Raw genomic sequence first — 18,733 nt, forward strand, 5'->3', positions numbered from 1 at the left:
GGTGGCTCCATAATGGTATGGGCTGTGTCTACGTGAAATGGACTGGGTCATGTCATCCAAATGAACCGATCATTGACTGGAAATGGTTATGTTCGGCTACTCGGAGACCATTTGCAGTCATTCATGAGCTTCCTGTTCCCAGACAACGATGGAATTTTTATGAATGACAGTGTGCCACGTCACAGGGCCGCAGTTGTTCGTGATTGGTTTGACGAACATTCTGGAAAATTCGAGCGAATGATTTGACCGTCCAGAGCGCCCGACATGAATCCCATCGAACATTTACAAGACATAATCGTGAGGTCAGTTCGCGCATCGGAAACACATCCGCAATTGTGGACGGTTTTCGAGGCAGCATGATTCATTATTTCTGCATATGACTTCCAAACGACTTTTCGAGAACATGCCACATCCAGTTGCTGCACTGCCCCGCGATAGACAGGCTATTAGGAAGTATCCCATAGTTTTTGTCGCATCATTGTATTTTAATTACTTGGAATCTAATTCTACACAGCTTATTTAAAAACTAACAAAACGTTCAAAATGTTAAAATTGAAAATTAACGTAAATCGTTCCACGTATTTCGCCTTGGATGAATTGTTTTACATTTGACAAACTTGTGTGTAATGTGCTGTGTGATCTCCACCTGAATGACGACGTGCATGACTGATAAACTCAACCTGGAACACAATTTATAACCAAAAATATTTTTGAAGGTAAGACGAGGACAGTTCAAGCTGTCGAAACCGGTGGTAAACAATAAATTTTGATTAATGCGAGCCAGCTGTTGTGGCCGAGCGGCTCTAGGCGCTTCAGTCTGGAACCGCGTGACCGCTACGGTCGCAGGTTCGAACCCTGCCTCGGGCATGGATGTGTGTCTGATGTCCTTAGGTTAGTTAGGTTTAAATGGTGCTAAGTTCTAGGGGACTGATGACCTCAGATGTAAAATCCCATAGTGCTCAGAGCCATTTGAACCATTTTTGATTAATGCAATCTCAGCTATAAAAAGTTTTTTCAAGTGAAATATGCACCGCTCCGTCCATTTTCTCAACATCGGAAACTTCAATCAACACTTCGTGTTTACTGTAATAATTACGCTAAAATATATTATGGTTACTACTGGCAGTGTCTCGTTGTTAGGTTGCACGTTGTGGAGCCATTACCAGGTCCGGCTTACTATTCATAACAGTCAGAACAAACTCATTCTCAACGAGTTCTGAGAGCAAGTCAGTCAAACCTCATAATGCATTTAAAAGAAATGATTAACGAAGATATGGATGACAGTGTTCATAAACAGGGAGTGGATGGTGATGAGTAATGATGATGATGATGTTGGAACGGAGGACATAGAAAATGGCGGAGATGATGTAAGATTAAAACAGTCATATCGCCGTGATTCATTCTTTTTTGTTAGGGCAAACTGCTTCAATTAGAGGCAAGCATAACCCCAATTAATGTCAGAATAAGACAACACTGTTTTGCAGATTACTGATCTGCGACTTAGGGTTAATGCTATTGGTAGGAATCCAGACACAGAAGAAGTATGGGGCCTATATTTTACTCAAAACGTTTTAGATGTGATTCTACTGTGGCCGAAAAATTAAATCGGTGAAGTAAACGTTCCCTCAAAAGAACCTATGCTTTGCACGTGATATTGATGTTCTGACCTGAAAGCTTTTGCAGCCTTACTTATATTCACAGTAATCTCCAAATCTGGTTACGAATTTATAGATAACCTTTCCTCATTGGGGTGAGCTTGACATAATATTTTTCACAATACTATAAGTTTTTTGTTCATATCTACAGCTCTTCGATTTGAGAACCCAGAGAAGAAAGGAAGAAAGATGCGACTACCGCAATGTCAAACATTTTTAACAGATTTGTTTGGAACTGCCAGCACTGTTATACTCCAGGTCCTACTGTGTGTAATGATGAAGGGCATGTTCCTTTCCACGCTCGATGTAGATTTCGGTTGTACTCGCCAAGAAAACCTGCGAATTATGGGTTAAAGTTAGTATTTATGACACATACCACCTGCCATTGTGTATGCAAAGCTTACATTGTGGCCTCTGACATGTTTGGAAATTAACATCAAAATGAAAATTTATCGTTGAATTTTTCCAGCAACTGTGTTTTTGATTCTTGGTTGTTTATGAAAGACTGACACAGCATAGGATTAATAATTAAAAGTTTTATTTCTAGTTATTTGAGACATCGCTTGTGTATTTTCTTTATTTTCATCTTGATTATTAATATTTTGCTGTTTTATGTTTTAAAATACAAGTTGTAACCAGCGTAGTTCAATGAACAACTATAAATGTAAGACGATATTGTATAATTGAATATCAAACATGTGGAGGCTGACAACACCGTGATAACAGTCACGCAACAAAGTCGTATGTCAGGTAAGAGGTGTTGAAACTGATTTGACAGTTCGACTTACGCTACAGTTTAAGTCAGTTTAAATCAGGCAAATTCAAAATTTAAGTGCTTTGTCTAGTGATAAGAAAGTAATATGATGTACCATACCGTGAGTCCGACAAACGTATTGTATGACAGATTCATACTCCAGTATGTCGATCAGCGATGTATATCCCTAACATTCATGTAATTTCGACAAACGAGGATTAAAATAAATTAGCGGTAATATATTGGATACCGGATTTTAACGTCGTGTACAAGAGTCCCAAGGGATAATATTTATCATCAAATAGGGGAAATCTGCTTGTGAGTGTGTGTGTGTGTGTGTGTGTGTGTGTGTGTGTTTGTGTGTGTGTGGTAAAGTTTCAGAGGACAGTGTGTCGATGTATATGAGCAGTATTAACATGTAAACATCAGGAAATAAGAGGCTAGAAGAAACTATGTTTTGCCGGACGGAGTGACCGAGCGGTTCTAGGCGCTACAGTCTGGAACCGCGCGACCGCTACGGTCGCAGGTTCGAATCCTGCCTCGGGCATGGATGTATGTGATGTCCTTCGGTTAGTTAAGTTTAAGTAGTTCTAAGTTCTAGGGGACTGATGATCTGAGAAGTTAAGTCCCATAGTGCTCAGAGCCATTTGAACCATTTTTGAAACTATGTTTTATGATGTTTCGAAGTTAAAAATATGCATCGCTCGCTCTATGTACGTTCATTCCATACATTCACAGGCCCTCACAAGAAGTCATTAATTCTGGGACACGTCCTACTTGGATTCCTGATCACCTAATACAAATCAAAACACGAACCGATCACAGGAACGCACGACGTCCGCTGGAAATTGTTCTTGCGTGTCGCAGCCCCTGTCAACCACCAATTCGCCTGGTTAAATGTCCTGCTCGCCTACATTTCGTTTTCATTACAGACGTAATTATGCCGCCCGGTGTACTCTGATCTATTTGTTACTATTCTGATGTCTCCTAGTAATTTCCAACACATATCTCTCTGTTGCTCGCTTAGCGATCTTCAGTTTTCGAATAATTTTAGCATTTGAAGTTTTTGTCTCCTGCCATAAGAAAGAACTGTAGACTTTTAAGCTTTCCTTTGTGGACAGATCGGAAGCTCTGCTTAGAAAATCTTATTTAGTTTACCAAAAGAACTCAAGGTCGTTTTTTTCCTTCTCTTTATTCCTTTTTGCTGACCATTCAGTCGTCTTAAGTTGTACTAAATCAAATGGTCATAGAATGCTTCTTCAGCTTAATTGTTAATCTGAGCTCCCCTATTCGCTATTGGGGTTTATTTGCACCAAAGCGGCCCATAGGCGGTCAGTGTTATTTTACAGTATTTTCAGTTGTGCGGTAATATTGAACGTGTGTTGGTTAATTCGAGAGGCTGTGCGGTAACACTGAACATGCAAAAACTTTTGAAATAAGAGTATATTGCGCAACCTTAGAAATATTGTGCCACGTATGGGGACTGTTGACAAGATCCTTGCCAGTCAGTCACGTGTTTCGTTGACGCACAGTCTCTCGGCTTATTTGTGTTTGCTGTGGTGTTCATCTTATAAAATGAGATCAAAACAAGAATAAAGAACATTCATATTACATTACATCGAACTGTGCAAATCATCGTCAACATTATGACAGACAAAAAAAATAATGATTCGTGAGTTGGTCACGAAATCTGCATCTATATCTATACTCAGCAAACAACCGTAAAGTGCATGGCTGAGGGTACGTCCTGTTTTACCAGCTATTAGGATACCTTCCCTTTCAATTCACGTATGAAGCGCGGGAAGAATTATTGATCGAATGGCTCTATGTGTGCTGCAGTTAATCTGATCTTGCCCCTACGATCCCTGTGGGAGGAGGTTGTAGTATATTCCTAGAGTCTTCATTTAAACCAGTTCTAGAAACATTGTCAGTAGGCTTTCTCGGGATAGCTTACGCCCATTTCAGGAGCCTGCCAGTGCAGTTTCTTCGGCATCTCGGTAATACTCTCCCACGTGTTAAAATTACCAACTTTCATGCTGGCCTTCTCTATATGCATTCAATAACCATGGACCTTGCCGTTGGTGGGGAGGCTTGTGTGCCTCAGCGATACAGATAGCCGTACCGTAGGTACAACCACAACGGAGGGATATCTGTTCAGAGGCCAGACAAACGTGTGGTTTCTGAAGAGGGGCAGCAGCCTTTTCAGTAGTTGCAAGGGCAACAGTCTGGATGATTGACTGATCTGGCCTTGTAACAATAACCAAAACGGCCTTGCTGTGCTGGTACTGCGAACGGCTGAAAGCAAGGGGAAACTACGGCCGTAATTTTTCCCGAGGGCATGCAGCTTTACTGTATGATTAAATGATGATGGCGTCCTCTTGGGTAAAATATTCCGGAGGTAAAATAGTCCCCCATTCGGATCTCCGGGCGGGGACTACTCAAGAGGATGTCGTTATCAGGAGAAAGAAAACTGGCATTCTACGGATCGGAGCGTGGAATGTCAGATCCCTTAATCGGACAGGTAGGTTAGAAAATTTAAAAAGGGAAATGGATAGGTTAAAGTTAGATATAGTGGGAATTAGTGAAGTTCGGTGGCAGGAGGAACATGACTTCTGGTCAGGTGACTACAGGGTTATAAACACAAAGTCAAATAGGGGTAATGCAGGAGTAGGTTTAATAATGAATAGGAAAATAGGAATGCGGGTAAGCTACTACAAACAGCATAGAGAACGCATTATTGTGGCCAAGATAGATACGAAGCCCACACCTACTACAGTAGTACAAGTTTATATGCCTAGCTCTGCAGATGACGAAGAAATTGAAGAAATGTATGATGACATAAAAGAAATTATTCAGACAGTGAAGGGAGACGAAAATTTAATAGTCATGGGTGACTGGAATTCGAGTGTAGGAAAAGGGAGAGAAGGAAACGTAGTAGGTGAATATGGATTGGGGCTAAGAAATGAAAGAGGAAGCCGCCTGGTAGAATTTTGTACAGAGCACAACTTAATCATAGCGAACACTTGGTTTAAGAATCATGATAGAAGGTTGTTTACATGGAAGAACCCTGGAGATACTAAAAGGTATCAGATAGATTATATAATGGTAAGACAGAGATTTAGGAACCAGGTTTTAAATTGTAAGACATTTCCAGGGGCAGATGTAGACTCTGACCACAATTTATTGGTTATGACCTGTAGATTAAAACTGAAGAAACTGCAAAAAGGTGGGAATTTAAGGAGATGGGACCTGGATAAACTGAAAGAACCAGAGATTGTACAGAGTTTCAGGGAGAGCATAAGGGCAAAATTGACAGGAATGGGGGAAAGAAATACCGTAGAGGAAGAATGGGTAGCTTTGAGGGATGAAGTAGTGAAGGCAGCAGAGGATCAAGTAGGTAAAAAGAAGAGGGCTAGTAGAAATCCTTGGGTAACAGAAGAAATATTGAATTTAATTGATGAAAGGAGAAAATATAAAAATGCAGTAAGTGAAGCAGGCAAAAAGGAATACAAACGTCTCAAAAATGAGATCGACAGGAAGTGCAAAATGGCTAAGCAGGCATGGCTAGAGGACAGATGTAAGGATGTGGAGGCTTATCTCACTAGGGGTAAGATGGATACTGCCTACAGGAAAATTAAAGAGACCTTTGGAGATAAGAGAACCACTTCTATGTACATAAAGAGCTCAGATGGAAACCCAGTTCTAAGCAAAGAAGGGAAAGCAGAAAGGTGGAAGGAGTATATAGAGGGTCTATACAAGGGCGATGCACTTGAGGACAATATTATGGAAATGGAAGAGGTTGTAGATGAAGATGAAATGGGAGATACGATACTGCGTGAAGAGTTTGACAGAGCACTGAAAGACCTGAGTCGAAACAAGGCCCCCGGAGTAGACAACATTCCATTGGAACTACTGACGGCCTTGGGAGAGCCAGTCCTGACAAAACTCTACCATCTGGTGAGCAAGATGTATGAAACAGGCGAAATACCCTCAGACTTCAAGAAGAATATAATAATTCCAATACCAAAGAAAGCAGGTGTGGACAGATGTGAAAATTACCGAACAATCAGTTTAATAAGCCACAGCTGCAAAATACTAACACGAATTCTTTACAGACGAATGGAAAAACTAGTAGAAGCCGACCTTGGGGAAGATCAGTTTGGATTCCGTAGAAATACTGGAACACGTGAGGCAATACTGACGTTACGACTTATCTTAGAAGAAAGATTAAGGAAAGGCAAACCTACGTTCGTAGCATTTGTAGAATTAGAAAAAGCTTTTGACAATGTTGACTGGAATACTATCTTTCAAATTCTAAAGGTGGCAGGGGTAAAATACAGGGAGCGAAAGGCTATTTACAATTTGTATAGAAACCAGATGGCAGTTATAAGAGTCGATGGGCATGAAAGAGAAGCAGTGGTTGGGAAGGGAGTAAGACAGGGTTGTAGCCTCTCCCCGATGCTATTCAATCTGTATATTGAGCAAGCAGTACAGGAAACAAAAGAAAAATTCGGAGTAGGTATTAAAATCCATGGAGAAGAAATAAAAACGTTGAGGTTCGCCGATGACATTGTAATTCTGTCAGAGACAGCAAAGGACTTGGAAGAGCAGTTGAACGCAATGGATAGTGTCTTGAAGGGAGGATATAAGATGAACATCAACAAAAGCAAAACGAGGATAATGGAATGTAGTCGAATTAATTCGGGTGATGTTGAGGGTATTAGATTAGGAAATGAGACACTTAAAGTAGTAAAGGAGTTTTGCTATTTGGGGATCAAAATAACTGATGATGGTCGAAGTAGAGAGGATATAAAATGTAGACTGGCAATGGCAAGGAAAGCGTTTCTGAAGAAGAGAAATTTGTTAACATCAAGCTTAGATTTAAGTGTCAGGAAGTCGTTTCTGAAAGTATTTGTATGGAGTGTAGCCATGTATGGAAGTGAAACATGGACGGTAAATAGTTTGGACAAGAAGCGAATAGAAGCTTTCGAAATGTGGTGCTACAGAAGAATGCTGAAGATTAGATGGGTAGATCACATAACTAATGAGGAAGTATTGAATAGGATTGGGGAGAAGAGAAGTTTGTGGCACAACTTGAACAGAAGAAGGGATCGGTTGGTAGGACATGTTCTGAGGCATCAAGGGATCACCAATTTAGTATTGGAGGGCAGCGTGGAGGGTAAAAATCGTAGGGGGAGACCAAGAGATGAATACACTAAGCAGATTCAGAAAGATGTAGATTGCAGTAGGTACTGGGAGATGAAGAAGCTTGCACAGGATAGAGTAGCATGGAGAGCTGCATCAAACCAGTCTCAGGACTGAAGACCACAACAACAACAACATCCCCTGTAAGTGCGAGGCACAAGGGGTGGGACAACTGTGGGCAAATGTGTAAGGCTCCAGGAACATCGAGATCTTGCCCCGTAACTGGTTATTGCTAATCAAGGTGTGCACGTAGTAAATGGAGTAAAACAGAAGCTGTCGCGGACATCGAAACCATAGTCTCAACATCTACTACGAGCTGAAGGCTGAGATGTTCAATGTTCGCTTCAGTTATAAATACTGTGAGGCAATCCAAATATTCGTTATAATACAGATTTTTCATGCGTCAATTAATTCAGTAACGGTCATTTATTTACTGTCCCAAAGTATTATTATTATTGGTCTACGTAATAGGTTAAGATAATTACTAACATTTTTCACTGTTATTTCTTACTGCCCCCGCAAACTAAATTGACACTCGGCGCTGTGGCTGGTGATAGCGACCGGAGATGGGAAGTCCCTTGCGGTCGCTCTCATAAGCCACTCTCCAAATATCAGCTTAAGGGTCCTACACACGTACCAATTTATCGGCCGACCGAACGGCCAATTTCGCGGTAGCCTACACACATCCCGACCGACTGCTCTCAGCGATTGTCGGCCCCACACACGAGCAACGAATCGTAGAAATTCGTCACATCGTCGATCGATCGCATCGTAGATCGCACATATGTGGGTAAAATGGCATGAAAATCCTAGACTATCTGATGGATCGCACATGCAATTTGTGCAAGCAGTATGGCTGCCTGGCTGGTTAGCAGTGGTGTAGCATTATGGTCGCGCCGGTCGGGGTGGCCGAGCGGTTCTAGGCGCTACAGTCTGGAACCGCGCGACCGCTGCGGTCGCAGGTTCGAATCCTGCCTCGGTCATAGATGTGTCTGATGTCCTTAGGTTAGTTAGGTTTAAGTAGTTCTAAGTTCTAAGGGACTGATGACCTCATAAGTTAAGACCCATAGTGCTCAGAGCCATTTGAACCATTATGGTCGCGGCTCGTTTGTCTAGTTGTTAAGCGTGGATGTGTAGTTCTGTTTCATTTTGCTTTGGCCACGCTAACTAAGAACTTTGCGTTAGACTTTGCAATTGTTCAGGGACCACGAACCACTGTGATAGATGAAGTTGAGGACGGAAGCTGCTGTGTATATTAATACACTCCACGATTTCAAAGTGATTGTCATTTTGAAGGTTGAGCTATAGAAGTAGAATTGGTGGGAAGTCGTTACTAGTAGTAGTAGTAGTAATAGTAGTAGTAGTAGTAGTAGTAGTAGTAGTAGTGATGGTAGTAGTCACGATACAATTGGCTCCAGCTGATAATCATGAGTTATTTATGAAACAGTTACAAGCATTATTACGGTTTTTAATTTTTAGACGGGATGGCGTGCCGGTCCCGAAATGCACGGTCGATTCACATTAATGTGAACCATCTGCAAAAAGCCTGAATAACCGGCTTTTACAGCGCGCGCGTGCAGGAAGACAGTCCGTAAGGTGCTTTCACCTACAGGGACGTGGAGGCGTGCCGACTTCAGTGCTGTGGCCATCTGCGCTAGATTTCTCGATTGAGCATCCATGATGCCAACAGCCCGATCGATGTGGTCCCACAGATTCTCCATTGAGTTTAAAGGTGGGGAGTTTGGTCATCAGGAGAGGAGTACGGTAAACTCACCATAGCGCTCCTTTGAACCATGCACGTACACTGCGAGCAATGTGGCACATGGCATTGTTCTGCTGGTAGTTGCCATCGTGTCGAGGAAAAAACAAAATGCATCCCAGGGCTGAACACGGTTCGCAAGGATAGATGCTTACTTGTGATGATCCACTGCGCCGTCCACTATGACGAGATCTCCCAGGTAACGCCACGAAAACATTCCACAGGCCTTAACGCTCCCTCCTCAGGCCTGGACCCTTCTGACGATTGTTGCAGGGTGTTTGGTTTCACACGTTCCACGCCGACGGAGCATAAAACGTGATTGATCTGGAAAGGCCACCTGTTACCATTCAGTGGACCCCTAGTTGTGGTACTGGCACGAATGTACTTCATCGCTGCTGAACAGCTATCAGTATGGTTGCATGAACCAGGTGCCTGCGCGGAGGTCCGTAAGCAGCAGCATTCACTGAACGGTGGTTGAGGAGACACTGTTAGTAGCCTCTTGGTTCATCTGGACGGTCATGTGCACGCCAGTTGTACGTCCGTTTGCCCACATACATCTCCGCAACCGTCGTTCACCCCTGTCATCTATGGCCCGTGGTGCACCACTGTTGCCTCGGCGCCTGTTTTGTGTAGTGCCGTCTAGCCACGTGCGGTGCACTTTGACCACGGCGGCATGTTACAATTTGATACTAAAATGTAGACTTTCACGGCCGGAAATGTCATGTCCATTATAATTATCCGGGCTGTTATGCCGTGGTCGGTTGATGAATTATATGTCAATTCCCAACGTTTCGTCCTCGTCTGCGGAGGACATCTTCACGGGGGTCTGCGGCCAGTTGCACTGACGTTTTCAAAACACGTGACGTCACGCCGCGGCGAGGGAGCGCGCGGACACGGGATTTAGCGGCAGTCGGTAGCGAGCCAGTGGATGTGTTGGACCTTCCATCGAGCGACAGACCCCCATGAAGATGTCCTCCGCAGACGGGGACGACACGTTGGGAATTGACACAGAATTCATCAACCGTCCACGGCATAACAGCCCGGATGATTATAATGGACATGTTAGAGTTTATAAGCTTAGCCGTTTCGGAAATTCTTTCACCTTTGGCCTGAAAGCTTAAGATCATGGTCTCTTGGACGTCATATAAATCGCTCCGTTTCCGCATTCTGACAGCGACTGTACTGTCCTGCTCCTCTGCTAGTGCTGCCATCTGTGAGTGGTTATTGGCTGTTGACGTCGACACATTTAGGAGGTGATCACATTACTGTGACTGGATCGTGTTTAAAGTGGACGTTAATTTAAGTATTCAGGGTAAATCTATTTGTACCGTGAAAGTGAAGACCCTTGTCATTTCACATAATCTGTTCTTCACACAATTTATGACAAGAGTTATTGTAATCAGCAGCGCTGCTATGGACAACATTTCTGTAGTCACATCGAGAATGACGTCGAGAACTTCATCTACGGGAATGAGAGTGTTCGCGTGACCACTCGTATCAGTATCGTTGCACAACTGACGTAGCACGTCCAGCTTGGTTGGCAATTCTCCGGAGGGACCACCCCGCCACTCGGAATGTCACGGCTTGACCACTTTCAAACTCGCCCAGTTGGCTGTAGGAAGCACGAGTGCGTCTCCTTGGCATGGTTGCGTGCTTGCTTCACACGTTTGTACCACACTGATCCTTCTTGGGTGTGAGCATTCCCTATTAAAGGGTAGACACGGATGGCGCTCTGGTAGGTATGCCACTACGCCATCGGTTGGCGTACGACGTTGAAACAGCTATCAGTACATCTTCTGCCCCCCCCCCCCCCCCCCAGGTGTCATCGGATCAAAATCTATGTCGTCTTACCAGGTGTTCTACACTTTTTTCTGCGATATGTGTGCAACGGGTGGACAAAAATAAGGAAACACCACAAATACAACGTATCTATGTATCACTTGTGCCTTATCCCGCAGTTGTGCAGGGTCGGCCATGGTTAATCGGATTTGGCATGTTAATTTTAAGGGGTGGCGGGATGCCCCTCCTGCTGCCACCCCATAGCCCCCCCCCCCCCCCCCCCCCCCCCGGGACGGAAGTAGCGTACCCCAACTGTCTGCGTCTAATGTAATCCATGGAATAGTGCGAATGCGTTCAGATGTCTGCGAGCTCTGTAACTGAAGCGGAACGTGGGGACCAGCCCGGTATTCACCTAGCGGGATATGGAAAACCGCCTAAAAACCACATCCAGGCTGGCCGGCCCTCGTCGTTAATCCGCCGGGCGGATTCGATTTGGGGCCGGCGCGCCTACCCGAATCCAGGAAGCAGCGCGTTAGCGCTCTCAGCCACCCTGGCGGGTTACCACAAACACAACGTATAACTATGCCAAATACGGTGTAGCAAAACAGTAGGCGTTCAAAACAGCTTCCAGTCGTCTCAGAATGAATAAATATAGCTCCGGCATGGTTTTCAATGGAATATCATACCATTCTTGCTGCAGAATAGTGGCAAGTTCAGGCAACGATGATGTAGATGGACAGCGATCACGCACCCTTCTTTCCGAAGTAGCCCACAAAGCCTCAGTAATTTTGAAATCTGACGACTGTGGTGGCCAGAGGGGATGCAAAAATTCATCATCGTGCTCACAAAATCAGTTGTGGATAATGCGGACAGTGTGAACAGGTATCCTGTCATTTTGGAACACACATTCACCATTTGGGAATAAACGTTGTCAGTGGGTTGGACCCGATCAGCCATAATGGTCACACAATCCCTAGCAGTAACGTAACCTTACATAGTAACCAAGGGGCCCATGGTAATACCACGACATGCCAGCCCAAATCATCACCGAACTGTCGCCATGTTTCACTGTTGGGACGTGAACTTGACCAGAAGTTGGAAAAAGAGCAAAACAAGACTCATCCTACCAAATGACTTTCTCTCATTGCGCCAAGTCCAGATTTTAGTGCTTTGGCAAGACGTTTTTCTGTTACGAGCATTTGCGTCACTGATGAATGGTTTCGGAATCTCAGCTCGCCCTGCAATTTCCTGCTTTTGAAGCTCCCCCTTTTTTTTTATTTTTTTTTATTTTTATTTTATTTTATTTTATTTTTTTTTTTTTTGTGCTGAGAGGTTTCGCAAGTGTGGTGTTCACTTCTACAATAGCTAAGGAGCTGTCGTCCTCTTACTTTTTGTCGCAGTCCTCTGCAATGACTAATGGTCACCATCATTCAACACATAGTTTCGTCTGCATTGTGGTTCAAAAATGGTTGAAATGGCTCTGAGCACTATGCGACTTAACTTCTGAGGTCATCAGTCGCCTAGAACTTAGAACCAATTAAACCTAACTGACCTAAGGACATCACACACATCCATGCCCGAGGCAGAATTCGAATCTGTGACCATAGCGGTCGCTCGGTTCCAGACTGTAGCGCCTAGAACCTCACGGCCACTCCGGCCGGCTCTGCATTGTGTCTTATCAGCTAATATTTTACCAGTTTCCATGTATGCAGTATAAATCTTCGATATGGTGCCTCTTGAAACACCAAACACTTCATCATGGAAGCGCCCACCATACGACCTCCAACGATTTGCCCACATTTGAATTCACTTAGCTTCGACTTAATGCACTCACAACAGAACACAGTTCTGACCACGACTGACACTTGCAACGTATTGGGAACACTATGGTGGTTCCATTCATGGTCAAATTCAGTAGCACAACCTGCAAGCTTGGCTGGCATCTGCATTTTACGTTCAAGCACGCATTTCGTGTTGCTTCACTATTTTTGTCCAACCCCTGTACCTTTCACTGTCTTTGTTTTCCACATGAAACCATTGTAGCTTAATTTTAAAAAAAGCAATAAATGATTTATATGTTGCATCTCTATCGTTGTTCTCCTCGCGCGACATGTCTCAGAGTCAAAGTTTCGTCTGCTCCGCACCCTGTCATATTAGTCATATTTGAATAGCGTTTAACCTGCATGCTCAGTGAAAGAAGACGAGCTTTAGTGAGGCTACACAGGGCACAATTTGTCGTGAGAAGTATGTCTGTGTGTGGTGGGGGGGGGGGGGGGGGCGCTCGGCTTTCTGTTGGTCATACCCAATCGACTGCTCAACAAGAAAAATCGGTAGTGGGCTGTGTACCTTGAATCGGTTGGTCGGTTCACCCGTTTGTCTTTACCATGTTTGATCCCACTGCTCTACAGACATTATTAAGAATTAAAGCAAGCAGAACTTATAGGAAGTTATTTGTAAAAATTTAGTTGTGTCAACGTAAGTTGATCCCTGACAGCTCCATTATTCTGGTCATGCGAACTTTGCTAGCTTGTCTTGACCAGTATTGTGAAGCGATTCTGTAAACATCTCTATGGTCCTCAGTTATTCGCTTAGAAAATGATTACTTTAAAATTTTCATGTGAACATTATGCTCACGCTATCACAGTCAATGTATTCACATAACTTATTAGTGAAAAGGGGTACTATAAAGTCCCAATCTAATTGCGTTCAAATTTAATTCATGCCCCACTATTGGGGAATGTGGCACATGCATGATATGGTACAGTCACCTTCTCTTGCTGATGTAAGATGACATCTGACATGTGCCAGTATAGCGCAAGATAGATAGGTTGAGCAGGGCTTGTACCTCGGCCACGAAGGTCATTCCCTTGGTTTTATGCCAGGGCCTGGAGTCTTCTCAGAAGTGAAGTGTACAACACTGGAATCGAGCATCAACCTGTACAGCCTTGTCTACATTTACGAGATGGTCAGGGGATGTGTGAAAGAATTTGTAAATTCATGGCAGAGACAAATGCAGTATTGGCTCCAAATGTAAGAACAACATGTGAAACACCTCCTTTAACAGGTACGAGTGTACAGTAAATTGTATCATGAAACTTGCTGAAGTGATAGTGCATTTCTCATTAAGATAGGCCATGGGTGAAATTTGAGCCCACTTAGATGGGTCTTGATGTAAAAGTTTACGTCTCAAATACATGTAAATTAACCATGATAATATTGGATACTGGAGCCATCTGTTACCCATACAGTCGCATTTATCGTACAAAGGCTCATTTGCTAATCCATCTTTACTGAAACGTCTGTTGTCATATGCTTTCAGCTACTTTAATTTCTGCTGCCAATCAGGATACACGCTACACAAATTTTGCACTTGAGGAGTACCTTTGGCACTCCTCTCGACTTGACGCCCCAAGCTTATGTTGCTTGAGCCTTAAAGTGACACTTTGCTAAGTCAGTAATTTCTAGCAAACAGAACAGGTGGGGGTACTCTCGCAACAAAAAGATATTCAGCAAATGGAATGCACTGCTCATTTTATGACTTTAAATTTTATTGAGCCTGTGTGGGATGCTTTGGGCAGACGAACTGCAGCACGTCCGCTTGCACCAATGACCATCCGGTTGTTGTCAACGTTGCTGGTGGAGGAATGGAATGACCTACCACAAGAAATGCTTACCAACCTGTGGTCACAAAGGGAGCGTGTTGCAGAGCTTGCCCACCCTATTAAAAACCATATTCCTCCATCTGTAATGTCCAGGGACCATTATGAATTGTGGCGACTTCAGTGTCATTATTGTCTTTAAATAAAAGTATCATTTCTGTTCATCTCATCATATGTTTCTTTCAGTTACATTCTGTACTATACTGTAGCAGTTCTTTCTATGTATGGTCCAAGTTTCATCAAGCTATATTACTTGGCAGTGACACTTCATGTGAAAGTTACTCTTTTGTCCTTAAGTTTGAGTTTTCAGCTCCTCCATTCAAATATTTCCTGTGGTATTCTCTGTTGGATATAAACTCCTCACAATACCAAAATTTTAAGAACACAGAAAATAGTTTAAGAGTAATCTTAAAGAGCACTGTTGCCCTCTCTTTAGTGGGCTCAGGCTGCTGACTGTTGTATATCTGTATATAGACCCTTTGTTGGAAACAATGGCATGAAATGTGTAAGGGTAGATATTCATGGCCACAGCACACTTAAGTCAGATTATGGTATTACAAGGCAAAGGCTCAAAAATACTGGGAACTGGCACAAAGTGAATTCTGCCAAAATATACAATAAATTGCCACACTGTTCTCTATTCATGTCATTAAAAGATCTCAAAATAAGTCTATATAAATGGTTGGAAAATAATTCATTTTATAGTATAAAAGAATCTCATGAACTGAACATGCTGACATTAATTTGTCAGGTAAGAAATGGAGCCGGGTCGTATGTATTGTTTCTGTCTTCAGTTGTTATTAGCTTGTAAGATGACAACATGCCATATATCTGCATATATCAATTTATCGGGTGTAATTATACTAATTACTGTTAATCACATGATTGACTGTTTTATTATTGATTGTATTTGGTAACTCCCTGTGTACTAATTTTGTCTGTCAGCTGTATTCACCAGGGTGTCAATTGTTTCTGTGTGTTGATGCTGAAGCCTGTCTCCTTTCATATGATCAATGGGCCATGTTGATTCTTGATTATCATACCAGAACATGGATGTGTCCTGCAGGACTGCCAGAAAGAAACTCACAATATTTCCTGGGCACAAAGAAAGCAAAGAAAGAAACAGTACATTAGTAAAATGAACAGTGCTAAGGAATGCAGTGTATGCAGAACACTGGGGATAGAGATGTGATTTCTTGGGCATGATTCTAGTTACAGATAAGAGTAAGTTCGGTTATGTTGCATAATTTTATGTTGGAGACTACCCTTCATTCAGCATAGATAGAAGAGTGTACAAGACACAGAAGAGTATGGAAGTGGTGGTGTACTGGTATGGGGATGCATTTGTATATCTAGTATATATGAACAAACTTTCATAGACGAAAGTGTGGGCTGTTCGATAGAACTTAAAAAAAAACTGAGTACTTAAAGAACTACAAAAATTTTATACTTATAGAACTATAAGTATTTGGAATACATAAATGTTGTTGTGCCACATTTCAAACACTATGAGTCACTCACCTGTCCTCAGTGTTAACCTCACTGTGTGTGTGTCTTTGGGAAACTGATCAGGTGTCTGAGGAAGCACCACATATGAGCAATGTCCTTGTGAAGAAAGTACTTTTTCATGCATGAATGAATATTTTTCCCACGCATGACACAAACTCTTGCTATACTCCAAGCAAAATGGAGTAAGATAAAATGTATTTGTATGATATCAGCAGAAAAAAAGTGTTAAATGGTGTATTCTGAGACCTCTGTCAAATCGATTGGATACTTAGGTCCAGAGAAAGAAAGAGAGAGAGAAAGAGAGAGAGAGAGAGAGAGAGAGAGAGAGAGAGAGAGAGAGAGAGAGAGAGAGAGAGAGAACATCAGTGTGCGTGCGTGTGCACATGTGTGCATGCTCAAGGGGGGTTATGTTTTATGTAAATAGTGATATGTTATTTTGTGTTACACTTCAGCATTCTGCACAACATTGTAGCAGTTCATGATTACTTGACAGACCAGCTTGAAAGTGAAAGACTGTTTTTAATGACTGCGACTATATTCATTTCTGTTTAACTTGTTACAGGAGTTCCTCCTGGCCATAGATGTCACATCTTCTGGCACACCAGAGGAAAAATTGAAGTGGGCGTTTAGGATGTATGATGTTGATGGAAACGGTGTAATAGACATTCAAGAAATGACCAAAATAGTGCAGGTAAGCATTCTGTAGTGACTGCTTATGTATTCTTTTTAAAATATAATGAACTAAGAACAGTGTCATTCTGAAAGCCAAAATGCGCTAACTGGATGTTGTCATCCCGGAATGGTACATTCTCTTAGAACCAGGTCTGCTGATACCTAATACTGGTGCTGTTTTTTGTATGTTCATGTAATCATAATCATCAAAGAAAAAAAGGCAAATTCTGATTTACCATCATGCTAGTCTGAACAGTATTAGGTATTTCTTAGCCTCTTAAATTTTCCTTTAATGAATAACAACTATGATGTGACACTTAAATTTGTCAGGTATGTGGCAACTGTATTACTGGCTACGAGTATGGTAAATATCACGAGAATAGTTTACCCAACTACACATGAGTCTTAGTCCAGCCAATATATTCTAAGAGTCTTGTTTGTCTTACAGTCATGTAATACATTTTGTCCAACTGCATCAGATTATTCATTTTGTGTTTTTACAACAGAGGATATCCGTAAGAGGAAGCAACATTCAGATCTTGAATATACGTGGGCTGTGTAATGTTATGGCATGTTATTTCAGTGAGAACACATTAGATGGAATCTGTAGCTTAATTTCCCAGAATATAGATCATGCCAAACTTTGAGAAGTGTAGTATCTGACAAGGAGACCAAAATATCTCCGTCATGTCTGTGGAATCATATAATGTGTGTTATGCATTTCATATGTGCTATGTTTGTTTATTTTGAGCTTCAACTGCCACTCCCTACACTAAATGTAAACCTTCTGCAGGTCTTCCTGCATTTCTCTACAATTTTCTAGCATTGCAACTTCACTGTACCCAGCAGCATCATCCGCAGAAAGCCTCATGGAAATTCTGATGTTGTTTTATATAACTCTACCTATAACACTCACTCAGTGTTACCAAAAGCCACTCTTGCTCCTGAAGACTTCTCTCCATCCAGAATGACATGCTGTGTGTTCTGTTTGCTATAAACCCTTCAGTCCAATCACACAGCTAGTTTGATATTCTGTTCACTTGTATATTTTGTACATTATGCAGCAGTGTGGAACTGTGTCAGATGCCATATGTAAGTTGAAGAACATAGCATCTGTCAGGGCACTGGTATCTGGCACCTTCTGGGCCTCTGGTACAAACAGAGCAAGCTAGGTTTTACATGATTGCTGTTTTTGGAACCTATGTTGATTCCATTAGAGTAGAAATATAAAATCAGTTCATAGACTAAAAGTGACTTGTTGACATACTATTAATACATAAAACATAGCTACACAATAGCACATACATTATGTTGTAAAGCAGTGCAGTGAAAGTAATAAAAAGAACATCACAAAAAGTGGCTTATTCATCATGATGTTTTCGATTGTCTCGTATGAAAATACGGGCACAAATAGAAACTTAATAGTGCAGGTTATGCAATATTAGCTTAGAGTGTTTGCAGAATATAGAAATAATTAATGAAATGGAGTTTTCATGTAGGATGTCATCATATTAACTTAATAAATTTTCTGACAATTTCTGCTAGCAGGTGAGTGATACACTGAACAGACTTTCTTTAATTGTGAAGAAGCATTGTTCTGTTAAGTAAACTGGGTTGTCAAACAGATATTGCTTAAAATTATTTCTTCACAAAAATATGTTACCTTTTGAACATTTAACAAAGTTAGCAATGTGTTGAAGGTTTTAGGAGCGGCATTCTTTACCCAATTTGTGTAGACACC

General features: G+C 42.1%; 1 protein-coding gene across 1 annotated transcript in view; it reads left to right on the forward strand.

Annotated features, from left to right (window-relative positions):
- Positions 1-18,733, forward strand: part of LOC126184753 (neuronal calcium sensor 2) — a 347,004-nt gene that overhangs the window by 306,273 nt on the left and 21,998 nt on the right. The window contains exon 4 of the mRNA XM_049927296.1: positions 16,883-17,011. Within this exon, the coding sequence (XP_049783253.1) occupies positions 16,883-17,011 (129 nt within the window). The remainder of the gene's footprint in view (positions 1-16,882; positions 17,012-18,733) is intronic.

Source organism: Schistocerca cancellata, chromosome 1 (genome assembly GCF_023864275.1).
Source record: "Schistocerca cancellata isolate TAMUIC-IGC-003103 chromosome 1, iqSchCanc2.1, whole genome shotgun sequence".
NCBI lineage: Eukaryota > Metazoa > Arthropoda > Insecta > Orthoptera > Acrididae > Schistocerca > Schistocerca cancellata.